At 51.2% G+C, this 25,783-nt stretch overlaps 9 protein-coding genes across 9 annotated transcripts; 4 read left to right on the top strand and 5 right to left on the bottom strand.

Moving 5' to 3' along the window:
* Positions 1-502: 502 nt before the first annotated feature.
* Positions 503-1,240, bottom strand: LRP88_03491 (uncharacterized protein; the record flags this gene model as incomplete). Its single annotated transcript, XM_083240110.1, has 1 exon — positions 503-1,240. The coding sequence occupies one exon, from the start codon at positions 1,238-1,240 to the stop codon at positions 503-505; it is 738 nt and encodes a 245-aa protein (XP_083105240.1).
* A 3,618-nt stretch (positions 1,241-4,858) lies between these two features.
* LRP88_03490 (uncharacterized protein) lies at positions 4,859-7,835 on the top strand (the record flags this gene model as incomplete). Its single annotated transcript, XM_083240109.1, has 9 exons — positions 4,859-5,034; positions 5,091-5,287; positions 5,339-5,499; positions 5,583-5,743; positions 6,590-6,815; positions 6,867-6,929; positions 6,977-7,087; positions 7,152-7,623; positions 7,672-7,835. The coding sequence occupies 9 exons, from the start codon at positions 4,859-4,861 to the stop codon at positions 7,833-7,835; spliced, it is 1,731 nt and encodes a 576-aa protein (XP_083105239.1).
* A 1,939-nt stretch (positions 7,836-9,774) lies between these two features.
* On the top strand, positions 9,775-11,068 carry LRP88_03489 (ankyrin repeat domain-containing protein; the record flags this gene model as incomplete). Its single annotated transcript, XM_083240108.1, has 2 exons — positions 9,775-9,988; positions 10,338-11,068. 2 exons carry the CDS (start codon positions 9,775-9,777, stop codon positions 11,066-11,068), a joined length of 945 nt encoding a protein of 314 aa, XP_083105238.1.
* A 96-nt stretch (positions 11,069-11,164) lies between these two features.
* On the top strand, positions 11,165-12,274 carry LRP88_03488 (ankyrin repeat domain-containing protein; the record flags this gene model as incomplete). The annotated part of the gene is made up of 2 exons (XM_083240107.1): positions 11,165-11,578; positions 12,047-12,274. 2 exons carry the CDS (start codon positions 11,165-11,167, stop codon positions 12,272-12,274), a joined length of 642 nt encoding a protein of 213 aa, XP_083105237.1.
* Positions 12,275-12,464: 190 nt separating this feature from the next.
* On the bottom strand, positions 12,465-13,514 carry LRP88_03487 (family 53 glycosyl hydrolase; the record flags this gene model as incomplete). The annotated part of the gene is made up of 1 exon (XM_083240106.1): positions 12,465-13,514. The coding sequence occupies one exon, from the start codon at positions 13,512-13,514 to the stop codon at positions 12,465-12,467; it is 1,050 nt and encodes a 349-aa protein (XP_083105236.1).
* Positions 13,515-15,088: 1,574 nt separating this feature from the next.
* LRP88_03486 (uncharacterized protein) lies at positions 15,089-16,566 on the bottom strand (the record flags this gene model as incomplete). The annotated part of the gene is made up of 6 exons (XM_083240105.1): positions 15,089-15,640; positions 15,698-15,861; positions 15,920-16,056; positions 16,108-16,319; positions 16,371-16,443; positions 16,499-16,566. The coding sequence occupies 6 exons, from the start codon at positions 16,564-16,566 to the stop codon at positions 15,089-15,091; spliced, it is 1,206 nt and encodes a 401-aa protein (XP_083105235.1).
* Positions 16,567-19,602: 3,036 nt separating this feature from the next.
* On the bottom strand, positions 19,603-20,598 carry LRP88_03485 (uncharacterized protein; the record flags this gene model as incomplete). Its single annotated transcript, XM_083240104.1, has 1 exon — positions 19,603-20,598. One exon carries the CDS (start codon positions 20,596-20,598, stop codon positions 19,603-19,605), a length of 996 nt encoding a protein of 331 aa, XP_083105234.1.
* A 692-nt stretch (positions 20,599-21,290) lies between these two features.
* On the bottom strand, positions 21,291-23,389 carry LRP88_03484 (uncharacterized protein; the record flags this gene model as incomplete). The annotated part of the gene is made up of 2 exons (XM_083240103.1): positions 21,291-22,138; positions 22,504-23,389. The coding sequence occupies 2 exons, from the start codon at positions 23,387-23,389 to the stop codon at positions 21,291-21,293; spliced, it is 1,734 nt and encodes a 577-aa protein (XP_083105233.1).
* Positions 23,390-24,893: 1,504 nt separating this feature from the next.
* Positions 24,894-25,427, top strand: LRP88_03483 (uncharacterized protein; the record flags this gene model as incomplete). Its single annotated transcript, XM_083240102.1, has 1 exon — positions 24,894-25,427. One exon carries the CDS (start codon positions 24,894-24,896, stop codon positions 25,425-25,427), a length of 534 nt encoding a protein of 177 aa, XP_083105232.1.
* Between the last annotated feature and the right edge of the window lie 356 nt (positions 25,428-25,783).

Raw genomic sequence — 25,783 nt, 5'->3', positions numbered from 1 at the left:
GTACAGAGCCTTAAGCTTCAGTCTTGCCACGCAATAGATCACTATCTTCGCCTTCGCCAAGCTGCTGTATCACGTTACCCACTTTGTTACATAAAGCATTGTGGTTTGATTTTGATCCAGAGGCGGCTGGATGACCGGCAATAAGCTGCGACTACCTATAATTTGACAAATAATAAGAACGCAATTTAAAAGATCACTACCAAGCGATCAGAGTTCCAATTCATTAGCCCAAGCCCTCACCTAAGGCAATAAGAAAGTGACCCGGCTTAAGCTATGTCAAAGAGAACATACTAAGCCATAGAGTAAACAAGGTCTAAAGAAGTGAAAAAAAGAGAGCAATCTTGAAATCCGGCAATTGAGAACCATCCAAAACCGAGCTACTTCAGTGCCGCTAGGACTAAAACTTATGCCGACTCGTGACAGTTACCTTATTCAAGTGTGAATATCCTTGATATGTTAGTTTCTGCTACGAGTTGAAACGGTCCGTGAGTTACATACCTCTTTACTCGTCGCCGGAGTTAGCATCATCGGAGGCAGCATCATCGGAGGCAGCATTCTCGGAGTTAGCATTTTCAGGGGCAGCATTCTCGGAGGCAGCATCATCGGAGGCAGCATTCTCGGAGGCAGCATTCTTGGAGGCAGCCTTCTTGGAGCCACCATGGTTGGAGCCTCCATGGCCCCAGCCACCATGGCCGGGCGGCTTGTAGTGTGACTGGGTTGGCTTATGGGGCTTGGTGACCGTGACGGTGCCCTCTGGCTCAGTGACCGTGACGGTGCCCCTTCGCTTGGTGACCGTGACGGTGCCCGCTGGCTGAGTGATCGTGGTGGTGCCCCTTGCCTTGGTGACCGTGACGGTGCCCGCTGGCTGAGTGATCGTGGTGGTGCCCCTTGCCTTGGTGACCGTGACGGTGCCCGCTGGCTGAGTGATCGTGGTGGTGCCCCTTGCCTTGGTGACCGTGACGGTGCCCGCTGGCTGAGTGATCGTGGTGGTGCCCCTTGCCTTGGTGACCGTGACGGTACCCGCTGGCTCAGTGACCGTGACGGTGCCCCTTGCCTTGGTGACCGTGGTAGCTGGCTTGGTGACCGTGGAAGTGACCGTGGAAGTGACCGTGGTGGTGCTCGGGGCACCTGGTTTGGTGATCGTGACCGTGGCAGTTTTGCGCGGCGGGTAGTAATCGTTAGGAGCAGCGAGAACCAGTGGCATGGAAACCAAGGGTGCAAGAAGAGTGAAGAACTTCATTTTGCAGGATAAACCAACAGGCTGAGATGTGTGATGTAAAGTTGGTTTGTGGCTCTGAACAAGTAGTAAGAATCAACTTAAGGCCTGAGTCTAGGATGGGGCACAACAACTCGTAGGATGCCGAGGGGAACCTCGTATATATAGACAAGTTGTTGTTTCATTATCTCCTAGTACTATTGCAAGATTATCTCCAAGCGAGGATCGGTAGCTAGATGGGAAGTCCACAGAAACTATCAAAGCGCTGCTTGCACACTTCGCGTTGGTGTACATTGTTGGCCAAGGTTTGAACTTGTTAGCCGGGCTCTATGATCCACGTAGAACTCAATTCATACGGATATAACCAAGCGAACCCGCCGATTACTTACCACGGCTTGCGTGGAACCAGCAGCACCATCTAGATAGATGGTTGCGTATTAGCGGAAGTACTCAGCTTAGCATCCACCAGGATCTCAGTAAGTTGAGCCACAAACTCGTACACTGCGTTGAGATGACTGATGCGATTTGGAACGCGGCAGGCCGAGTGCGTAACAGTGCACGGGGCTACTGCTGAAAACCTCGTATCTCGATTATAGGGCTGAACGGCAAAAGAGACATTCCCATTTACATCCGTGAGGTTTGTTTCATCGTTGATAAAGTTGATGCAACTGGAGTAAAGCTTCCAGCTGCAGACGCAGTTGGGGACAATATAAGGTTTTCTTGTGTTGCATAGCATTAGGTCTTTAGAAATTGCCTTTTCTGTGTAGATATTATACGACTTTTTGCTACTGTGACTAGGCTCTGAGAAGATGCCACACTGAAACAATAACAACGGGGATAAGCTCTAGCCACATGTCCAATACTGTACGCTTGCTGATCATCCACGTATAACTGGATGGCTGTGGCGCCTGCAGTTACCTGTTGCCAGATGTATCCAGTTGGGTGGTTCACAGCGAATTACAGCGAGCCGATAGCGGCTTCAATGCTATCCCTCCGCCTTCGTCCTCCCAACCAACTGATGAACAGTCCCCGGTACTTGGTTGGATGTACGCCTCGAGTTGGATCGTCTTCGCCGATCACTGTACTGGCTCGAAGTAAGTTACGCCAACAAGCCCGTAGTCTACCTAAGAAAGACCCATAGCACTATGTTTTCGGTAATCTTTCCACAAGCGACCATTGCTTGCAAGTGTGACAAAGCCAGGGTCATGTTCTCGATACGAAACGCAGACTACGACATCACGCCATTCACAAGTGGCCTTAATTGGCCTTAATGGACATCAGTAGCACCCAGAGATGACATCGGCCCATGAAACCATCTCAGGCCCGAGGCTTGAGAACCTCAACAGGTTGATGAGGAGTCTCTCATGGAACTCATCAGGCCACAGCCACCAACAATATCCTTCAATGCTTACTGACGGAAGCATGACTGTGTCAAGTGTGACGATGGCAAGCCCAAATGTTTCCATTGCCCCAAATCGGATCGAGGTCGCCGATATGAACACCGCGAATTGGACTCATGAGGCAACGAACATATGAGTCCATTGCTAACTAACATGCGGCTCGGCCTCAGCCGCGCGGCCCACCGTCACGCTACTACCGCACATAATGGTGTCATCTATCTCTACTCAGACGATCAGATTGAGGCACTGTGAACCTTTTGGACATGATCTCACAGAGGTGGCGTGGCTTGGCTTGCAACTCTCCTTAGCCTCTATCTTTAAACATTCCCTTCTGAGACCCTTGGGGCAGGTTCGAGGGGCATGGCTCAAGTCCGACGATGCGTAACCTCGATTGGGCGAGTCCGCTGGTGGATGGGCTGGGTCATGCCCATTGATTGTGATTCCATGAGGGATCTATGGAAGGTTACGATCCTTGAGCGGTCGCGGTCAAGTTCTATTGGAATTATGGATAGATAGTGTAATAGGAAAATGCAAATGTGTGATTCTGTATTGGTCGCCTGATGCTTGGTGTCTTGCGATTAAACGGGCTGGGATCGCGACATGGAGAGCCTGGTGGATTTTCACGTTGCCGAGGTCGGACCTACCAAATCATATGTGCCATGACTTTTTTTTTTCTTGTTCTCAGCCTCAACGCTGTCCTCAACTGAACCTTAATCTCGTACCTGCAGGCTAGAAAGTTCAGGAAACCTTGGGGTTACCTCCCTCACAAGCATGGAGCATTGAGCTGAGGGGTAGCCAATTAGCTACCCAAAAAGTCGCCTTTGATGCCATCCTTTGCATTCCGACGCCATTGTGGCTTGCTCTGATGAGATCAAGTTAGCCTCGAGCCACCGGAGCCCAAGGGCCGGGTTTAGAACAACAGAGGCCGCAGCTAATGAAGGCGACTTGTTCATGTGTGCACGTCGACATGTTCGGACGCGGTCGAGTGGGCATCGTACCAAAATAATACAAGCACCTTATCTGCCCAAGCTTCGCCAACCTTGTTTTTACGCTTAGGCCTCGACGCTGCGCTTGAAAACCTTGCCCACATACCAGCGAGTCAACCCGCACATCCCCTGAAACGTGGCACGGGAGCCTATCCTCTTTGAGCTGCTGCCGCAACCTCTCTCGCTCATCCAGCATGTCAGTGTCTGGCTTCGCTCGGGTTTCTTCCATCCACGGTCGCGTTCGGGACCAATCTGAGATTTTGCATCTTTTCCGCGGAGACCTGCTTTATGTGGCTTTCTTTCTCTCACTGCGACGTTTACAATCGGTGTTTCCGCCTCTGCTCGTTCTTCCTCCTCAAGCTCTGTCACTTGCTCATTGGAGGTCTGCAGCGCTTTGACTCTAAGGTCCTTCTCAAACACCAACGTGAGGCAAGTCTTTGCAGAGTCCCCTTCTCCGCATTGAAACTGGAGTGCGCCTTTGATGCATTTGGGGTCTGAGCGGCTATTCAGCATGTAGCCGACTAGCTTCCAGGTGTATCTTCTGAGGTGTATGGCCTGGTACAGAGGGGTCTCCTCTTCATCTTCATCAGAGTCTCTGCGTGGATCTCTGTCCTCTGCGTCCGACATGGTAACTGATGGGCTAGGGCTGTCCGCGGTGTGGTGGTGACTCTCGTAGTTCTACGGTTCAAAGATAGAGATTGCCCAATCTCCTTGAACTGGGCGGAATTACCTGTCCTTGCGAGGGGACATGCGGAAGAGGCATTTTGGACCCCGAATTGAAGTTTGTACCGCAGTCAATTCGTAAGTACACAAATGTCCATGTTTCTCCCCCGCTCTTGTGACCGGCAATCCCTGCCTTGCGGAGAGCTGGAAACCCTTTGCGCATCTTCACAGCGGCTATTTGGCGCTCTGGGGGATGATTGGCAAGACGTGCTTTGAAGCCCCCTGCTAGGGCTCACTGTCTCCCCACTGAAAAGCAGAACAAAGGATCAGGTTGCAGTGTACACGCGTCACGCGCCAGTGGGCGGTTAGCTGATCGTCGTCGAGGTTGATTGGAGCCGCGAGAGATTGCGTCTCTCCTTGGGAGGAAACCAAGCCCCGGCCTCTTTCGGCGGCTATCGCATCAGTTCAGCGCCGTTTAGCTATGCATGTTTGTGCTACATAGGTAACTTTTTCCAGGCCATATATGTTTTGCATTCTTTGAGCCGTTACTCAACCTCAGCTAAAAGAAAAAAGGTTGTTTTCCCTTTCACAAAATGTCGGCCCACCAAATCGAAGACTCGAGCCTCGAAGGCGTGGAGGAGCAAGATGGCGTCGAGCTATTTGACGTTGGGATGTTCGAGGGCGACATCCAAGGGGGCCAGTTCCACACCAAAACAAGCCCAAGGACCCCTATCAGTGCCGTGAAGTCATCCAGCGGACTGGTCATGGTGTCGATATTAGATGCACTCTGATCGATGCCATTCATGGTGTCATGTCGGATGACAGTGACTACTGGGCGACTCTATTGGTTCTGCAGTTCCGCTTTGATCCCCAGAAGAGAACATGTCGAATCTCTGAAGCAACTATCGAGCTTATCTTTGACGTCTCGGACCTGGATGGCATCTCTCCTGAGGTCGAGGCAGTTTCCTTCGATGGGAGCTATAGTTTCCTTCCTAGCAAGCAATCTGAGACTATCACGAGAGGTGGTGAAGGGACGGTTGGCGTCAGCTATAGGGCATAGCTCGGCGCCTCAGCAAAATGGGAGAAGGCAGTAACTCGCGAAACGGAAGACGCTACGAGAATCATTGGAGGCAAGCTTATCGTCGGCAGCATGCCTCCCAACCGCAAGGTAAAGTGGGCTCTCTTGGAGAACAAGACTCTCAAGACGGGCGTCCCGGCTTCTGTGCGAGTTGCTGTAGGATCAAGAGGATGGACGAGAAGATGTTTGCTTACCTCCCGAGGCTTCAGTGCAGGGCAGACCGGTGGATGTCGTTACAGTCATTCTTCGGAGGGGTGCCTGCGGACGATCCAGTGCTGTTGGAGCCGGACATGAAGCCGACCAACAAACTGATAGTGTATAATCCTGAAGAGCTGGGCAGCGTTGACCTTCGGAAGCTCAGCGATGTTACGTTTACCACGATGATATTAGATGCTCAGAAGTAGCCTAGTAGGGGATTGATCGTAGCTATGTTGAATATCACAAGTTCACGCTCTAGCCAGAGAAAGCTATGAAGACCCCTTTACAATCTTCCGCTTCACCAACTTCACACATTTTCTCCTCTGTATTCTTGCACCTCCGATACACTTCGGCATGCGCTCTCGTGTGTGCGCGATTTCCTGGCAACCCCATGCGACCAGTTCCACTGTATCCTTGCAGTGTTGCACTGCCACTGGCGAAAGACCTTGGCCTGAACATCAACCAACAGTCCGTTCAGGGCCTGCCATTCAGGTGACCATTCTTATGAAACGCTGTAGGCTTCGTAGCTTGCGTTTATCCCTTGTACCTCGGAGGTACCACCCCCAAATGTACACACGCAGTAAGCGTTGCGAGGATCCAGCAGTGGACCACTTGTTTCTCCAGGCTCCAAGGCTATCCACACACCAAGACTTGAGCAGCTCGACGCGTCCCTACCACCTCTTCTTTGAATATCGCTAATGCCCTTCAATAATGGGAGACAACATGTCGGAGACTGAAGAGAGTGCTTCCAGTTCGCCAATCCACGACAGAGTCGGTGAAAGTTCAAATGAAAGACATGCAAACCCCGACGTTGCCGATCTTGACGAGGACAAGGACGACGACAATGAATTCACCTTCTCGGACTTATCTGATCCGGACACTGACGAGCTACTCTCCATCTTTGCAACCGGCGAGGGCAATCCCGATGACAAAACTCGACTTCTGGGATTGAGCAGACCTTGAGGCTTTTCCGAGTATGATGACTACGAGTGCGCAACTCATCACTGTCATATCTTCTATTCTTGACACTGAACTGATTCTTATTCAGTGTAATCACCGTCCACGGCCTCTGTGACGACCATAACACGGTATGGACATCACACAAGGGAGACCAATGGGTCGGCCAGCGACTGTTCGAGCATCTCTCGGTTCGACAATTGGATTACCTCTATCCTACCGATGAGTCGGCAAGAGTGTTCCAGGAAGATGGAATCAAGGCCGAGGCTCGAAACCTGCTGCGTCTGTATAGTGAATACAGACGAGAGCTCTCAGATGTGAGCGATCTCTCCTACTCAGTTACATTAGCTGTCTAATATGGTTCATAGACAGAAGTGGATAAGCCTATTATATGGGTGTGTCACGATATTGGAGGCACCATAGTCAAGCAGGTTGGTTGTTCTTGCTTTCTAGATACATATAGCTCATGCTTTTCAAGGTTCTCATCGAAGCCGCTCAAGCTACTCTCGCCAAAGACTACGAAGATGAAGAAACTTGGGAGTACATGAAAGAAGCTCACAGGAGAATTGCAACTCTTTCCACGACAATTGTACGATACTATCCTAGCATCCCTGCTATTCTATCGCTTTGAGACTAAATCAAACGACTTCAAGATCTTTCTCAGTTGTCCCCACCAAGCGGGGTCTATCGACACTCTCAAGGATGAGCTGCATAACTTGATCAGTCTTCCAGGTCCAGACATCAAGAATGGGGTCATGAGAAAGATTAGAAATCTTGCTCAGCAGGTAGACAAGATCAACCTCCAGTTCCTAGACACCAAGCTGTCCTCCCGCTTGGTGAGCATCAAAGTCTTTCACCTTGACGCTCTCAAGACGGATGAGTCGAGCGACAACCAGACCGACGGTACCACAGACCCATCTTCAGCGCTTATGGAGCTCCCAACCGCACCAGCATCACCGTTCAGTCGATATACAGTAACGATGCACCACACGTTTTCAGCACTCGGTGTCTTTTCTCAGGAGGCCATTAGCCAAGCCGATCTCGTCAGAGGCGATGGAGACAAGGACGAAGATGACAGTTGGGTTTTGTTGTTAAAGAACGCTTCAATTCCGATATGTACCGTACGTGAGACCCTTCTGACACGCGTTTGACCCGTTACTGACGAGTATCTAGCTCTCAAGGTGGATCCCAGTCTCATCCACTTGCAGACTGCTCTCCTATCCATGGCCCCTCCAACAAGGCTACCAAAGGTGCACATGGATCCAACTGTCCCCGAGGACCGGCAGGCTCCCCTTCCTCGCCTGGCTCTCAAATCAAAAGGCATACAAGACTTTTAACGACATGATAGGACCATGTGCGCTGTACCTCGAAAGTATTGTTGGAGATCCCAAACGAACCGCCATGCTCACCTAGCACATATACGCCAAGTACGAGTACGAATACCTAGAATACTGGGAAGGATTACGGAGGCTCTGCCTTTTACTTCGAGTTCAACAAGCATGGCAACCGCTACAACAAAATTAGGTCCATGCTCGTCTCCTTCATCAACGACATGGCATGGCACAACTGGCGGAAGAACCCCGACGGCCCAGTCATCCGCACAGTGCTTGAGAATCTGGGATACCATCACCGCTGGTCATTGCCGGACCTTTTTCAGCTATTCACTTTGATCAGGTAGTGTCCGAGCGTGAGCACGTGGGCGATCTTCTTGAGCTGTTTCGACGAATGTGTGGAAGAGGAGCGGAGGTGGTTCCTAACCAGAGTCATGGAACAGTTTGGCCGCAGCGAGTGGAACTACCGCATTTTTATTACAACAAGTGGCCCCAACAGTTCGATCAAGAAGTTCATCCCCGAGTCTCAAGTCTTGTCCATGCAAGACTGTCCCACGGGGCCAAAGGGATACGCAACCGACGAGAGGTGCTTCGAGCAGCCTGAGCTTGAGCTCGCTCTTGAGGATTTGCTGAAGAAGCGTCCAATTCTAAAGCAACTTGAAACGCAGCTCAAAGATATCATGAATAAACGTTCTGATGCGCCTCATCTTGGTCACAGAATCGTCGACTGGCTTAGTCACCACAAGCAAGGAGCAACAATCGAATCCATCAGCGCGGACGTCAGTAGGCTGCGCCCACTGACGCCGGAAAATGTCGTGCGCGTCTTCATCGAAAGCCACCCTCGGGAAAAGCAAGCATTGGCAAACGAGGCCCATTTATGGGTCAAGTATGCGATGCAACCATTGACAATTGAGGCTTTAGGCCGCGCAATTGTTGCGACGACACTATCACCCGGGGATACACTCGCGGACTTAAATCACGAGCAACTTGCCCAAGATCTTCAAAAATCTTCTGCGGCTTCATCATCATAGAGAACCGAGAAGTCAAATTCTCGCACCCCTCGCTATACTCTGCACCTCTGCCACTGGGGGATGAATCCGAGGATGAGGAACCAAAAGCCAGCCACTGCCATCTCGCGCATGCGTGCTTGAAATACCTCTTGAACCATGAAGTGCAAAAGAAGTATTCCAGATTCCGGGTTGAAAACCATGATACAAACTTCCTCAATTGTCCCCTCGTTATCTCTCGAGGCGATCTTCTATACTATACTGTTCAATTCTGGCCTGAGCACTATCAACTCTGCAACGATCCTCAACGCAGTGAGAGCTCACCACTTACCAAACTAGCATACAGATACTTCGACGGCATAAGAACGCGCCGAGATTGGTCTGAGGCCTATTACCTACTTTCAAACCCTTTCACGCGCATCCAGCGAAGCTACCTCACTCCATTGCCCATCGCCGCGGCGTTGGGATGGCAAGACCTTGTTAGAATGCTGATCCCCCAAAACAAGGCCTCGAAGTGGTTTCGGCAAGACATTTGGTTGGCAATCATAGAAGCGGCGCGGAACGGCCATGCAAAGGTTGTTGGCAGACTCTTAAACGAGGTTCAAGAGGTTCAAGAGTCGGCGCTGAGAGATGCCATCTTTTGGGCTGCATCCCCTGGGAACGAGAAGACAATAATTCAGCTTCTGGAAAAGGTTGAATCGCCCCGAACCTTTCCCTGGCCTGAGAATATCCTTTTCCGCGCTGCATCTACTGAACTTGAACCCCTGGTCTCGGCTTTGTGCGGGTCTGGTTACGACCTGAACGAATGCAACCACTAATTTCGCTACACAGCGCTGCAAACAGCCATCATCTGGGGTCATTACCATGTGGCAAAGATCTTGGTAACCTCTGGAGCCGATCTGACTGTCCGGGACACCGAGGGTAGGACCCCCTTGCTCATGGCTGCTAGGTTAGGCCAGCCAGAGATGGTGCAGTTGCTCCTCAATCACGGCGCCGATATCAACGACAAAGACAATGACAGCTACTCAGTTGTACACACGGCTGTTAATGCAGGCGAGTATCAAGCGCTCGACTTGCTCCTAAAATATGGGGCCGACGTCGAGTCTGGTGACCCCGAGGCCGATCTACCGCCTCCCATCACTCTTGGAGCGAGTCTCAACGGTAGTCATTGCATTCGTGTGCTTTTGGAACACGGGGCAGATGCACGGACTCCATCGAGCAATAGATCCCCTCTCTACACTTGCTGCGACAAAGTTCAGATGATTGAGACCTGTCGTTTGTTTCTCGAGCACGGAGCAGATCCAAACGAGTCTTCCGAGGAAAGGGCAATGCTTCTTGTTCGCGCGTTGGGTTCCAATAGCAAGGAGATGATCAATCTCCTGGTTGAACACGGCGCCAATCTCGACTCTTTCGATCCGTGCGAAAACCTGCAGCTCAGGGCACCCTTATCAAACGCCGTTTGGGAGTGTTCGGTCGACATGAGAGTTCCTCATCGAGAAAGGGGCCTCAGTCAACTACGCCCCCGAGGGGACTCAATCTCCTCTGTTCGCCGCAGCCTATCAGGGGACAGACATTGAAAAGGCGAAGTTTCTCCTCAGCAAGGGCGCGGATATCAACTGGACATGGACTGATGGCTGGACCGTGCTTCACGCTTCCTGCGACGCCCCCGAGTTTGTGTCACTCATCCTTGAGCACGGCGCAGATATCAACGCCATAAGTAACGACTATGGCACTGTCTTGATAATGGCCGCTCGATGGGGACACATCAACATCATCAGGGCAATAATAGCACATGAGAGTCCGAAAGCAGACCTCAACTTGGAAGTCAACCCAGGTGGTGTGGACCATTCATTTTCGGCTCTCTTTTATGCCGTTGAGAACCACAACTTTGACTGCGCGAGCCTCCTCCTCGAAACTGGAGCCAAACTGGCCGAGTTTAGAGACCCAAGGCAAATTCTTTGGGGGTTTTCAAACCCACTGCCCGAAGAAATGGTCCCAGAACTGCTCAGTTTCATGAAGCTCTACCTCCAGCAAGGGACAGATGCTAATTACGTCGACGAAGACAAAAACACTGCACTGCACTGGTTGAAGCAACATACCCCAGTGCAACTTGTCAAGCTACTGATCGACTCGGGGGCCCCAGTCAATTCTCTGAATGACCAAGGTCTGACGCCGCTGGCTATTGCCACCCGGGAGGGCAACGTCGCCGTGATGAGATACCTCAATACCTGAGGAGCCCGGGCAGATATCTACATCCCGCACCTCGGAAGCCTCTTGCACATAGCCTGTCACCAAGAAAATCATGTCGATGATAAAGTCTACCTCGAGATGGTGCAAATTCTCGCCGACGCCGGAGCCAACCCCAATGCTCCTGGTCCTTTACCTGCTGGCGAGCCTCTCTTGTACACGATCATTTCTTCCGAAAAGTCCTACTTAACCCACCATCGCTCTGTCTTCAGATATCTTGTGAGCGACCTTCGTGTGGACGTCAACAAACCCACCAACTCGGGAGAAACCCCCATCATCGCTTTAGCCAGACACTGCGACCTGAAGAAACTGCGGTATCTCATCCGCCACGGGGGAAACATCGACGCCGCCGATAATGAGGGTCGACGGGCCATCCACTATTTTTCTGCTAGTGCAGAGCCCTACATTGGACATAAGGAGATCCGCTACTTTGCCAAAGCCGGCGCTGATCTATATACCCCGGACAACTACGGGCGGACCCCTTTACACATTGTAGTAGGCAGGAGAGACCCTGTATAGTGTGCTAGGGTAATTCTCAAAGCATCTCCCCAAGGTTTCAACATCAACGTCAAGGATATGGATGGATGGACACCTCTCATGTATGCATGCAGGTCCGAAATGGCCGACGCCGAGATGCTCAACATGCTCGTGAAAGAATACGGAGCTGATGTCTGGCCCATGAGCTACGACGGCCAGTGGTCAGCCCGGAAACTCGTCAATCTGGTCGATCTTTCGGACTACGATTGTCCACTCGAACTTTTGGAGCCTCCTGAGGACAGGAGGGAACGCATCGGCTGCATTCCACACGACAACGCCAGAGGATTATATCAACACATGGTGTGAAAGCTGTCTCCTGGTAAGTCGTCAAGCTTTATCTTTCCATGTGGTTACTAGTACATCTCGTATCTATAGCCGAGTTCCGGCCAGTGGCATAGGTGTCGAGACTGTACTGAAGCTATCTAGTTCTGCTTCAAGTTCTTCCTGCATAGAAACGAGATGCATGAAACAGGTCACACCTTCAAACGATGCACCTTTTTTATCGAGTCAGAGGACGAGCGGAGCGAGCACAGCGGCCAGGATGGCGAGGCGTCTGATGGTGAAGAATCCGATGCGTTTAGGGCGGGCTCCGGATCTTCCGGGACCGAGGAGGCCGACACTGAAACCGACGACGATGACGATGATGACGACTAGATTGAAAGCAGCTGTTATAGTTCATTCGAAGGCATTTGAGGCTGGGCTTTAGTTGTCGTTGCAACTCTTGGTGAACTTCACGTCAAGGGCTGGGTTAAAGCAGGGTGAACCGACTGTATGTATGTATGACCATGCCTATGTACAAAGTTTCATGAGAAAAAAATGGATTCCCTCGCCTATTCCAGCTTCTTTAAATCTTCTTAAACACAGAAAGACTAGGAAGCGCCGCACCAGGCCATGAAAACAGAGTGTTCGAGTTGCAAGACGACCCGAGTGCCTGGTTGTTCATCCAAGCAGGCTCCCAGTAGTACAGTCCCCTTCCACGGTTGACCTTGCTCACAATGCTAGCAACCTTTTCAATAAACTGGGTCTGACCAGCGGCGGAAAACGGAATGTTGCGCATGTCGCTAGGGAAAGCCTCCGCGGGCGAAGGGCAAGATGTAGGCCAGTTGAGCTCGCTGACGACGATTTCCTTGCTCCATTTGCTAGCCAAGTTCTTCAAAGACGTCTCAAGAGCCGAGAAGGTAGCGCCAGCTCCGTAAAAGGGATAGTAAGAAACACCCATCATGTCAAAATCGGAAAGCTTGAGTCCTCCAGCGTTGAGGACGTTGGTGTAAAAGTACTCTTGGGTACCCCAGTCCCAGCCCTTGTCGAGGTGGATCATGATCTTGGGCTTGGGGTTGAGGGAAGAATCCTTGATGCCGAATGCTGCAGAGTTGAGGAGTCGGCCGATGTTGTAGAATGACTTGGTCGAACCGGTGGGGAAGAGAAGACCAGCAGTGATCTCGTTGCCGATGGAGATGATGGAAGGCGCGACTCCAGCAGATTGAAAAGCGTTGGAGACTTGGAGGGTGTAGTTGTAAAGTCTCCAAGAAAGATCGTCAACACCAGTCGGCCAGCCAGAGGGGATCTTTTGGTTAGCCGGATCAGCCCAGGTGTCGCTGAAATGCAGCGTAAGGTAGACACTCAAGCCAGCAGCCTTGGCACGCTTGGCAAGCTTCAGGTTGTAGTCGAGGTTGTAGTCGCCATTAGATGGGTTCACCCAGACGCGCTGTCGGACCGAGTTGACGCCATTGGCAACCAGGATCTTTTCGAGGGACTGCGATGAGCCGCCATTGGTGTACTTAATTCCCTTTGCCTCCTCAAGGAGTAGGGAAGACCAATCGACACCGCGATAGGTCAAGGCCGAAAGGGCCAGAGAGCAATAAGAAAGAAATGCCAAGAACTGAAAAGCCACCATCTTGTCATCCGTATAGATCCGGTGTCTATCAATTCAAGAAGACCATTCGTTTCAACCAGCGACCACGTCTTTTAAGTAGTCTCGGTTCACGGACCTAAAACCCCGTGGTCCGATTTTGGCATGTAGCATGGTGACTAGGATGTTTGTTTCTCCTCCAATCAAGGGTCCATATACATCGCGCTATAGCGTTTCACTGCCTTTTTTCCGTGAAACTCAAAGTCCTTAATAATGCCTCGTATCAAATAGGGAGACACGTTAGCTTCGGATATAGGACCAGATGAGTAGGTGGCCAATCGGAGGTTGTGAGTCCATTGCAGGACTGGCTCCTCCGGCTCACACCGCCATGGAATATGGTGTGCCTATCACGGAAAGCACGGCTTCATGGACCTACTCGAGATCAGAAACCTTATTTAGAGCCAGCCATGACAACTTGGGAATTTTGTATCACCGAGATGAGCCCGGAATATCGCATCAACTTCCTGATATAATGCCGGCAAGCTTAAGTATTTCTTGATGAAGACAAGAGAATTAATCAATTGTCTTAAACACGCGCAATTGAACTATTCCTTAATAGTCTAGCTACTCTGCCACACCCGTGATCGATGAATGCAGATCTTTGAGGTTGCATCCGCGATCCGCACCAATGACTGCCGACATCTGAACGGCAAATTCGGCTGGATTGATTCGTCTCTTTAGATTCCCGAGCTTTATTGGTGTCATTTCATTTCCAGGAAAGGGCCATCTTTTCCTTTCTAGTCACCCCTCAAACTTAGAAAAATACAGTTGCGGGACGTTCAAGATCGAGGTGCTTAATTACGGTCTCTCCCTCAAGGCAGAAGATTATCATGGTCAGCAACTTAAGTCTCCGAATTAGACTATAAGTAATAAACCATCTCTCTTTGGTCTTGCGTGATTAAGATATTCGAGGTTTGCGTGCGAGTAACAGTCCCTATTGCGTCCAGGCTGACAGGTCATGAATCGAAAAATAGTATAAAATTAAGACCGTGAACAGATTTCCAATCATGAGTGTTCTGAGTCCCCCATAGCTGAGTCACCTATTGAAAACTTATCTTGGTCCTTTGGGCTTTGTTTAGGTTCATTCAAACGAGCATCGTTAAGGTCTATAGTTGGATTTTCTCACGACAAAGAACTCGCCTCTCAGATGTACGTCCAATCTGGAATAAGTTAGAATATACGTCATCCGAAATTCGGCGTCTTTGCTGCATATTAATTGGCCTGATACCACCGAAAAAATCAAGGAAACGTTGTTCGTTGAGTTGACAGAATTGTCACTTACCCTAGGGCTCGAACGAGTTCATGTCGTGTAGTGAGGAGCAACTCTCAGCCGGCACAAATGTGACGATACACAGTAATTTGATTTCGAAAATACATATCTTACGCCCAGGTGCTTCAAGTTCAACCTGGACGACACAATGAGGCCCCGACGGCCGACGCTGAACTCCTCTATCAATCAACCCCTGTTTCAGTTGAACGGTAGAACATTCAAGGAGTATATTACAAATTAAACGGTCTTGGCATTAATTAGGGAATTATTCGTCTAGATTAGTCCATTTTCAGACTCCGTGATATGCTTTTGTAACAACACCCAGCTCAATCTCACTCGCGGGTTTATCCCCATTCGTGCTGCTCGCCTGGCCATGCTCCTCCCCAAACGCCGCTCTATCGAGGCCGGCTTGTGTTTCTGTTGGCGAAGAAACACGACGACCAGTTTCCAACTCATTTGTCGTCACAGTGACCTCGTTCTTCTGATAAATCTTGAGCGGAATGCTATCTCCACTGTTGATCTGCTCCTGACTCTCTGAGATGCTGAGTCCTGGCTCGTGACCTGTTCCCAGTCTCGTTCTTCGTTCCTCGCGTGTAACGCTGGTGAGGTTTCCGTAGTTCGACCTGAAGCGGGAGGTAGCCTCGCCGGTGCGCTGGCCTGATGATTTGCCGTATCTGGCGGCGAAAGAGCCCAGTCTGAAGACGCGTTGAAGTAGTGTCCATGTGAGGGGAAGGTTGGCTGTGATGATGGCGGTAGATACTTCACGGATGTACCAGTAGATCCACTCACTGCCGTATGGGTCTCCAAGACTGTAGTACTTGCTAAGGGCAGCTGCCAGGATCTAGTTGACAAGGTTAGCATAACCGAATTTTAGAATTCGGGCCGTCTCAAGACTTACTGTGAAGATTCCCAGTGCAAACACGGCACAAAGAACAACCTTTCTCTTGATGGCAAGCTGCGACTGCAAAAACACCGGCATCGGAAGGGCAATAATCATAATGTCGGAAGAAATGTTCATGACGGCGTTGGTAATCATGTGATTGGTCTCTGCTGAGCAGTTCACTAGATCCAAAGTTAGTCGAACTGAACATGCAATAGTGGCAACATCGGATGTTCTTACAATCTTCAGGCGGAACTTGCCAGTAGTGGCTGAAGGGTCTGCACCAAGCGGCAAACCACAGGATCTGCATCACGATAAATCCCAAGACCACGTATCCAGCAACGATCTTGACAAAGAAGTTTTGCCGCAAACTCAAACTGTTGTATCATTAGTATGGTATCGTCAATAAGAAAGGGGGAAACACTAACGTTAGTCGGCCGTACATGAACAAGAGACAGCCCTTGACACCCCAAAGTGTAAACATCTGCATCTGCTCAGTCACCAAGACGAGCTTGGATCCGTATTGCCTGTCGGCAATGTTTTGCTTGTCATTGAGATCAACCTTTTCTCCGGGCTGGATGAGGTTGGTTGGCGTATAGGTCAACACTTTGACAATGACCAACAATATTGTGTACGTGATCTAAAAATTGTTAGCGTGATGGAGAATGGGGTCGTCTCTGGAGAATGTTACCATCGTGAAAACCATGAGGTAATCATCAGCCAACATGTTCTTCCATGATCCCAGCAGCATTCTTCTCGAGATCCTAGATACGCGTTAGATCGACAAGCGAACCATCAAAAAAGCAAAAAGCGACTCACATTCTCGAGAGAACCACCACCAGGGTCAGGGCGTACCACGCCCACATCTCAGTGTCGAGATTCGACATGTTGATCGACAGAATGCAACCTCACAAGCTGCCATCCAACAACTCTGAAAAACGGGACGCAAAACCTCGGGGCATGGGAGCAAGGGGGAAGCTGGGGATTTTGAGACCCAGATTTCAACACGCGTCAGTTAAGCTCGTTCCCACTGGAGCCACAGTCCCACGATTAAGAATAGCAAGGCATGACTTGCAAAGACCCAATTTTCACTCTCAGACCTCGAAAAGTCATCCCATCCAACAATGCCCGGGCATTGTCGGCGTCCCCTGCGCACGGTTTTTCGTCTCCCCTTGCTAGCGTTGGCGGCATGTCGACCACCTGCCAACTGCGAGTCAGAGGCTGTCGATACCCGCCCACTAAATCGTTCTCGACGCCTGTGGAAGCTGGACCGAGCCCCGAGTTAGCGTCTCGTGAGATGCGCTATTACACAATTTGGACTCTAATCCCGACTTATCGAACGCCACGAACTGGTGGGTTTCGGCCGGTTCGGATCAAGCTGAGGCAATTTGTTGGTTCACGTACGCCAGACGCAAACCCCTGGATGTCATCGTGGAGCCTCACAAAAGCAATAGACCCATGACCTCGTTGCGCAATCGGAGCAAGGTCTTAGATTCGACACGTGGCGAGGGCCTGTTAGAGTTCAGATGCTCCTGGCAACGGATCCATCGACCCAGATAAGAACCTTTCCATCGGATCCAGGGGCCCCAGGAACAGAGTCGCATCGGAGGCTGGCTCAGATCAGGCTGTTCGTAATTGCATGATGTACAGGGGTTCTTGTCAGAGCGGGTGAGCCTTTCATTTTTGGGAGTGGCATGTCGCTTAAAGATCCAAGCGAGGCAGACACATCTTGATGGAACAGGCCACGATACGGCCTTGCAACGGCTGTCACGACCAGGGCTGAAAAAACTCTGATTGCCGAAGTTATTCCTTCAAGCCCAGTAGGGTAAGTTTGGTCTACAGCTAGAGAACGCCATGCCGGGACTGCTGACGCCACCCGTTCCTGGTCAACATTCCAATTCTTGGCTTTTTCGGGCCTCAAAAGACGAATTATCATTCATTGTCAATTTTTCACTAAGCGAAATTAATCATGTACATTTGATCGAATCACAAAAGTTCGTTGGTCCCTCCATGTTTGAAAGCACTGATCATCCATTCCTCGCCACATCTTCAACACCAACACTGTAATCACTCACATTCCCACCAATCATCAAGCAGCCAGTAATCTTGTTCGCAGTCTCGTACTTACCCTGCACCAGCCACGTGATCCACTTGCATCCACCCGTCTCCTTGAAAGCATTAGAGAAGCCCTTGCTGTCGCCCTCGATGGAACCAGAATACTGAGCCACACCCTTGGCGGAAGGCTCATCAATCAACCCGACAGAAAGGTCCAGTGAGGCCACCTTGAGGTCGAATTTGAGACCAACGGGAGACCCAGCTTAGCCGAGACCATGACGTCGCCTTCAACCCGTCCACGGGTTGTCAAGGTCTCTATTCTTCCACACGACCTTATCCTCATTGTCACTGACGGTTTCTCGAGCACCCCTCTCGGTCTCACTGGTCTCGTCCTCAAATATGCCATCATGGCTAGTCTCTTCTTCTCCAAGCGATCCAGTGATCCAACCTGACTGGGGTTCATGAATGTCACTGTCTTCGAGCCAAGATGGCTCGCAACCATCGCAATAACTCGAATCTGAGCCTTCATCATCTGCGTCCATAGAGTAACCGCTGGGAGTCCCAGTCTCTGGCCATCTGCAATCGTCCCAGTAAGGGCAGAGATGTTCAATACTCTCCCAGAGCTTTTCAAAATCGGACCTCTTGTACCTTGAGTCGTATCTTGGTAACCTGGGGTAAAGTTTGCGGAATTCCGATAGATTGTATCCGCAGGTTACGAGGGCAGCATCCCATAGATCACCCCTGTATCCACCAACTGGGGTCCATTCGCCCTCACATTCAAATTCGTTTTTGATGTATGCTGTCATGGAGACCGATCGATGATTGTCGTCGACTGCGTAGACTGAAACCCCTCGCTGGATCAAATAGACCAAGCTTTCCAGCTCGTCACTGGTCGAAGGGTTCCATGCAAAGTAAACGAGAGTGTGGAGGCAAGTGAAGCCCTTCAATAGGGCCATGTAGTTGTTGGTCACACAGGCTTGAATGTTCGCCCCAGCGTCGACGAGAGCAGCCAGGGCATCGCGATTACAATGTCCCCGTGGCCATGAGCCACACACTCGATGTAGCATCGTTCGTCCCATGTCGTCGACTTCGTTAACCGCACCTGAGAGAAATGGCGCGCCATAGTGCGTATAAAATCTTAAAGCGGACTGCATTTGTCAGTAGATACTCGGTTTCACATAGCGACTTGAGTCCATACAGCATCCGCTTCGGCGCAGGCTTCCACCAATGAACTAAGGTTCTCGTTTGCATCTAAAAGTGGATCTGCGCCCTGCTGCAACAGTAGTCTCATAGTGTCATTCCGATCCAACTGTTGTGCTATTATCAAGGGAGTTCTCTCGATACGGTGGTTGTAACAGCCTATCGCATCGACGTCCAGCCCGGCCTCAATGAGAAGTTGGCATATTTCGGGCCATGCTGTGGCATACTGATGATGATGTTAGTAGTTGTATTGCATGAAGTGACTTGCTGGCGGAGACTTTCATGAAGCAGGCCTGTTCCTCTCTCGTCCTGAACTCTCACATTAGTCTTGCCCTCTGCAAGCATGACCCGGAACTCGTGGATTCGGCCTTGTCTCACGATTTTGAAAACTGGTGAGTCACGAGGAATGATGGGGCTGATAGAAATTCTTGGGATGCTCTGAACGCAGTGGTCGAAGAGCTGGCCTTGTGTGACGGAAATGTGGATAGTTAGCGCATGGTTCGTTGGCCGGAACGAAAGGCCAGCCACAACATCCCCGTGAGATTCTTCCTTGTCTAGGGGGCCCTCAGAGGTCTTTTCGTGTACAAGTCGTTTCCTCTTGTTTGTGGTGATGGTTAGAACTCCACAGCCAATGCCTATCTCCTCTCTAAGCCGTTTCTGCTTGATGCCTACGCGTTCGGGCACACGCGCGAGGATGGTCCTGGGACCTTGCATTTTGACCTGTTAGCCAGATCGTGGTACTCAAAGGCATGACTGCGGCTCGGAGCACATGCATAGGGAAACTCACTGTTAGGGTTGATGGCTATCCTTGAAGCGCTATAAATCATCCCCCCGATCATTCGCAGTTCGTTCGGAAGGCTTGGTAGTTCCTGAGGCAGCGGTAGCGTGCTCTGGTCCTTGCAGACTTTGTCTCTTGCAGATTGAATGAGTCGCTCCAGATCATTAATGATCTGCACCGCATCCTCCGCGTTCAGCGTCGACCCGTTGTTGTCGACCAGGCGAGATAAGCGAGAGACACTCTCCTCTAGCTTGGAGCATGCCTCCACGACTTCCGGCTCGGCAACGCCCGAGGCATCTTGGCAACTGTTTCCGGCAAGCTCCCCTGTCGCTGTTTGGTTGCTATTCTCTGTGCCTTTTTTGTCTAGGGGATCTTGGATTCTTTCCATCTTGGTCAAGATCTGCTGAATGATGCTTTCAGTGGTCTCAGCCGTGCTCGCATTGATCGAAGAGGTCCTGGCGGTGGCTTCAGCCTGAAGCAGTGTGAGATACAAGTTGATTTGGGTCCCAAAGGCTCGAATTCGGTCCTGGGCCTTCCCAATATCCTTGTCCTTCCGCACAGCGCGAAGTCTCATACGTAGTCGGTCGGCTCGGCTCGTTGAGACAGGATGTAGACTCTTTAGAAGAGCATCAAAGTCGGATAGCGTATTTGCGCAGGTATCCAGGTGTGATTTCAGCGATGCGACGGTCTTGGGCGAAGAAATGTCCAAGGGACAATGTGACAGCCGCTCGAGGAACGTGGACAGTATCTCGACATCTCGGGCGAGCTGGGTAACAGTCTGAGGCGCGTCATTAAAGTTTGATAGGAAGTCTCGAATGCCTTTCGCCGACTTGATGCTCATGTCAATGATGGCGAGCGCACCGGCGACGGCACTGACGCCTTCCATAGTGTTTGTGGTGATGAAAGTGGACAGTTTGGGCAGACTCAGGCTGAAAGACCAACTTTGTCCCCTTGTACGGCCGCAATTTCTCCGCTTCCGTGGAAGCAGGCTGTGCAGAGTGTCGTCCGCCTTGGCTGGCACGAGAGACGAGATAATTGGTGGCTTCAATTTCTCACAGCCTGGTTCGCGATGGCTCGCCTCTCAGTTTTCGTCCTTTTCACTTTTCTTCCGCTCTGCATCTAAGTTTAAAGGTGGCGAGCCTCATTTCACTTTTGATTTGAAACGCTAGGAGCCTCACTCGGAAGCCTGAAAAAGCCAATCTCGCCATCGCAGAGGCCACTGGAGTGGCTCTTGGTGTGGTGAGCATTATCGGCGCGTTTAAATGCACCATAGACCTGCTCAACCTGGCTATTGACTCAAAATACCTCCCGCACGACTGCGAAGCGCTCCATGCTGACGTTGATTTTGAAACGGTGTTGCTGTTCGACGGGCTGAAGGAGCCGATCTTCAGAGACCGGACAACTTGGTGCAAATCTAAGACTAGCCAAAGGATACGAGATTTATCCTTAAAGCTAAGGAGGGACAGACGTGATATTACTACTAAAAAAAACCCTATACCCTTCTATCAACGTCTAGATCATAGACGCTATCATCCAAGACATGCAATCCGAGATACATGTCCGGAACCCTCGCTCAAGTCATCCATGTCTCTTTGACGCGTCGCCACATTGAGACGGAATGTCAACATTGGCCCGACCCGTCGTCCATCCAACCATCCTCTGCCATATGGATGCGTAAGGTCGCCAGTCCGTCTCACTCCAGCAAAATGACTCCTTGCCCTCTGGGTATTTGCGTCTATCCTCCAAGGACCATCGCGACCAAATCATCTCGCTCTTCCAGAGATACCACTTAAAGAGTTGCTTCTTGGAAAGATTGCTTGGCGGCCCTGTGTCGAGCAAGCGGAACTCTGCCTGCCGGCCCTGATATATTTCGAATACTTCTTCCGACTCCACTGCCAGCCATTGGCGAGCATGGGTCCATTGAGCGACCATGCTCTTCAGGTCGGGTAAATAATAACAGATGATCCGGCGGCTTAGCCACTCGACTCTTGGACCGAGCCAGCCGTTTCGCAGGGTCCTTTCAATCTCACTTTGAAGCTCTGCTTGGCGCTTCTCGGTCTCCTTGAGTAGCTGGACTCCTCGCTTGGCTATGGCTTGCATGCCTTCCAATCTAGGTGTGGCAATGTCCCGCAGGAAGGGGGCGACGTCCTGGATACGCTTAAGCCTGCTGAGCTGGTAGGCGTTCAACTCGGTCCTGTTCGCAGACCGAATGGCTTTCGATACGTGATCCTTCAGTTGAGGAAAAAGATCGCAAAGCTTGTCCAGCCTGATTGAATGATCAATGATGTTGCCATAGGTTGGACCCTCAACCTCGTCGGCTTCGTTCAGGCGTCGGCCAACGATCACGTCGAGAACATGCTGGACCAAGAAGTTCGCGGTCCCATTGTTCATCTGAGCCTCGGCGTAGTCTCTAGGCTTCGGTATCTCTGGTAGTCATGTTAGCTCTTTGCCCGAGACGATTGACATGAATCTTACTCGACGCGGTCGTGTCAAAGGTTGGAGTGGTCGTTGATGCGTGTTCCTGTTTAATCCGAGAGCTGCGAGCTGCCATTGTATCGTGCCACCCTTTGATGAAGCTCTGGTATGTCGTCAGGGATGCTTGTATCAGCTGGAAGCCGGCGGTGAGGAGATGGTGGTTCAGCGGTCGGCAAGGAAACTGTTGTCGTAGATGGAGCATGCAACGCGCGGGCGCGAAGCTGGTCAGAGACCAGCCCTTCGGAACCATTCATCTGCATCCGTCGCAGGGTTTCCATGTTGAACAGCATGACCAGATTCTTGCCAAAACTCGTACCTGTGTAATAGGAGCCGAATTGATAATAATTAAAGAGGTAGAATGTGTCCAAGCCAGACAAGGTGCGGGCAAGAAGGAAACAAAAGTCGTCGGACGGAGATGACTCATCTGGAATGGGAATCGAACCAAGGTCGAAGCAAGTGCCGTGAGTAACCACCCAAAGGTCCTCCAAGAACGTTGGCTCGGGCACAAATACCCCAGAGGACGTGGTCAGCCAAGGTTCGTACTGCGGAAACTCGGTTGAGTTGGAAAACCACTTGGATCGTACCGGTATCCTCTCGTTGGGCCCGAACGAGGGTTTGTGATCATGGGCCAAGCCATCGACGGGGAGCATGCCAGGATGGAGTCTCTGTTGCGAGAGACTGGCCTCGCCAAAAAGAATGACTCTTGATATCGTCGCCAGCGCCATCTCAAGTTCGATGGCCCTCTCGTTCCAGTCTACAGCACGAAACTCGGGGACTCGCAAGTCGGGGAATCGCAAGTTGGGCAAGAACATTCCACCGATGAATGTAGCAATATAGGCAAAAATGAGGGGCCAACCCTCCAAGACTGGAGCTGTGGTTGGACCAGGGCTCTTGGAGATCTCACTCTTGTCGCGAGATGGCTTCTTCGTCTCCGAGAGATTGTTGGGGTTTGGAAGCTCATCATAGGGACTGCCTTCCGTATTGCCGACGGCTGTGCGGTGAGGAGACTCGAGTTGCTGGCATACCTTAGTGTCAAACCGTTCGCTCGGTAGCCCATCATCGCCAGGCCTCTTGGAGAGGGGCTTGACTTGGTTCTCGATGGGTCGAGTAGGCTGGTCCAACTGGTTGTGCTCCTCGGTGGCCCTTGCTGGTGTGGTCCGTTGTCCGGTTGTGCTATTCTTCTGTTTTCCAAGCGAGATCATGGTATCAGATTTTGCTGAAGCCAAAGGCCATATTGAGTGGCGTTGATCCTTGTTGGGAAACTCGTCCCCAAACTTATCAACGTTGGGACGAGAAACGACGTCATTGATAGATGGAATCTGTTGAAGCAGATCTGTGGCAGTTGTAGCCGTGTGGGAGGGTTCAGATACACCTTGGTGAAAAAGGCAATGCCGCTTCTGTGGGGAGTCGTGGCTGCGGCGGCTGTCGCTATTCGCGTCGGCAGGGTGTGCCCTCTTGGATGGGATAGGAGACAGAGGTTTATACGGGCTTTGACGGTGTTTAGAGTCGACAGATGCAGGAGGCTCTCGGGACTGGTCAAGTACACTGGGGCGGGATCGAAGAGAGGGGTCAATCCCGGCGATGATAGTGGCACTGGAACGTTGAGACCGTGGAACCATCGACCTCCCGGGTTTGTGAATAGGACGAGAAGAGCGACCCAATTGATGAACGCGATCGAAGCGGCCGGTAGGAGGGTTTCCGACTGGGGCCTCGGTTGGCGGAAGGCGACAACGAGAGGGTCTTTGCGAGGGTCTAGGTATGACTGGCAACTGGCGGCGTATCGTGCCTGAGAAGGAGTAAAGAAGTGGTCGAGACCGAGAACGGCGAGCGTCTGGCTTGTCCGGTGAAGTTGGAGCCATGAAAGCAACTCGAAAGAGGAATAGGAGGGCAATGCCAGTTTCTAGAGGGAGAGTGACTATGGTCAGCAAGCTGAAGATCCGAGGTGAAGGGCGTGGGAATCGAAGAGTCCTACGTGTATCAACGCCGAGGTATCTTCAGCAACAGTGAACGAGGAGTCCAGAGGGACCACGAAGAGCAGATAAGCAGATGACAAGCCCAAAAGATCAGGGCATGAAGAAAGTAGGGAGACTCCCAGCACGAGAAGATGCAAACAAAGAAGTCCGCTCGAGCCATGTCACGTGCCGAGCTGGAGTGTCACACGAACAACAGCCTTGGTGGTGGTTGGTGTTGAGTACAAAACCACGATAATAAAGGGTCAATAAAAACAGAAACATGCATCAATAACCCTCCGATAGATTACGTCGCGATTTCAAGGGTCTTGGAGTATTTGCTTTTAGGCCAAAGATTCAACCCAAAGGCAGGCAACATCACATTCGGAGCCGTGCACAAGTGGCTGAGCAACCATCCTTCAAAGAAAGAATCGCCAGTAGACCAACGCCTTGCGGCCTAAGAAAGATACCTTGAGGTTGAAAAGATGCGTTTAATTACTTTACGTCATTGACTCTCTTCAAGTCAAGACTCTGGTCAGATGTCCTGAAACCTTGGCTTGGCTCTGCCAGGTCTTGCCAGCCTACCTGCCCGCTCGCCATGGCACCTTCAATCTAGGCGTCAGAGGCCCCTGGTAGTCATCTCATTTCTCATTGTAATTTCCACATTAAATATGCCGGTGCCATAGCTTGCTTGGATCTTTCATCGCCACTTTTAAACATACCTTTGGCACATACCGCAGCTCTCACACCCATCACGTTGTTCCACTCTTGTTCACGCCTGTCCAACAGCATGGTCAACCTTCAGGTCATCCTAGTCATGGTGGCATCTGCTCTTCTCGGCGCCCTTGGCATGACTGGTTGGCACTCGGTCTACGGCAAGCAGCGTATCAAGCCTGCAAGCGAGCACGTTATCAACATTTGCCATCTCCACCATCGTCTTTTCACGACGTATCCGACCCAGAAACCTACCACCTTCTTCCAGCATCTTGGCCTGAACCATAGTGAGGTGCCGTTCACTGATCCGCGTTGGCTCGTCCCCGGAGAGGCTGCCAACGACAAGGCGCACGACTCCATCAACAAGAAGTGGGCGGAACGGGTGCAGCGGCTCTTCAACAGCCCGCGCGAATCAGAGGAAGAACAAGCCCTGTATAGCAGAGTGGCGGAGGCGATGCAGGACCACCAACTCATGGTGGTGTACATGGATAAGTTCATGCCCGAGCTGGTCAAGAGCCAGGGGGGTTTCAAGTGGCTGAAGAAGAATTGCGGGCAGAACTGGAAGGATGAGAAGTAGGGACATTTGTTACAGGGAAGCAGGAGTTCGTCTCAGCCCGTCACTTGTTCTGCAGTAGCCGAGCTGATCTGCTTCTCAGAAGTGGGGAGCTGGGATATGGGTGTCGGAGATTGGACTGCAAGATGGGAGTGTGGGACGCGGGATGTGTAGTCCAGAACCAACATGTAATATCCCTGAAGTGTCTAAGCTTGGTCTTGGCGCAATCCTCATCGCCAATACCACCTGGTTAGTCTGTCTTCCTGCCCAGATTGCTAGTTTCATAATATCGATTTCGCCTCAGAAATAGGGCTTCCTATTGTCCCTGAATTAGAGACCGCCGTGGCGCGCTGAACACGAGGGTCGCATTACGTTCGTAT

The sequence above is a fragment of the Fusarium phalaenopsidis genome (assembly GCF_050370095.1).
Source record: "Fusarium phalaenopsidis strain FUZ10S chromosome Unknown contig_32286, whole genome shotgun sequence".
NCBI lineage: Eukaryota > Fungi > Ascomycota > Sordariomycetes > Hypocreales > Nectriaceae > Fusarium > Fusarium phalaenopsidis.
This window is presented reverse-complemented; position numbering and strand designations above follow the sequence as displayed.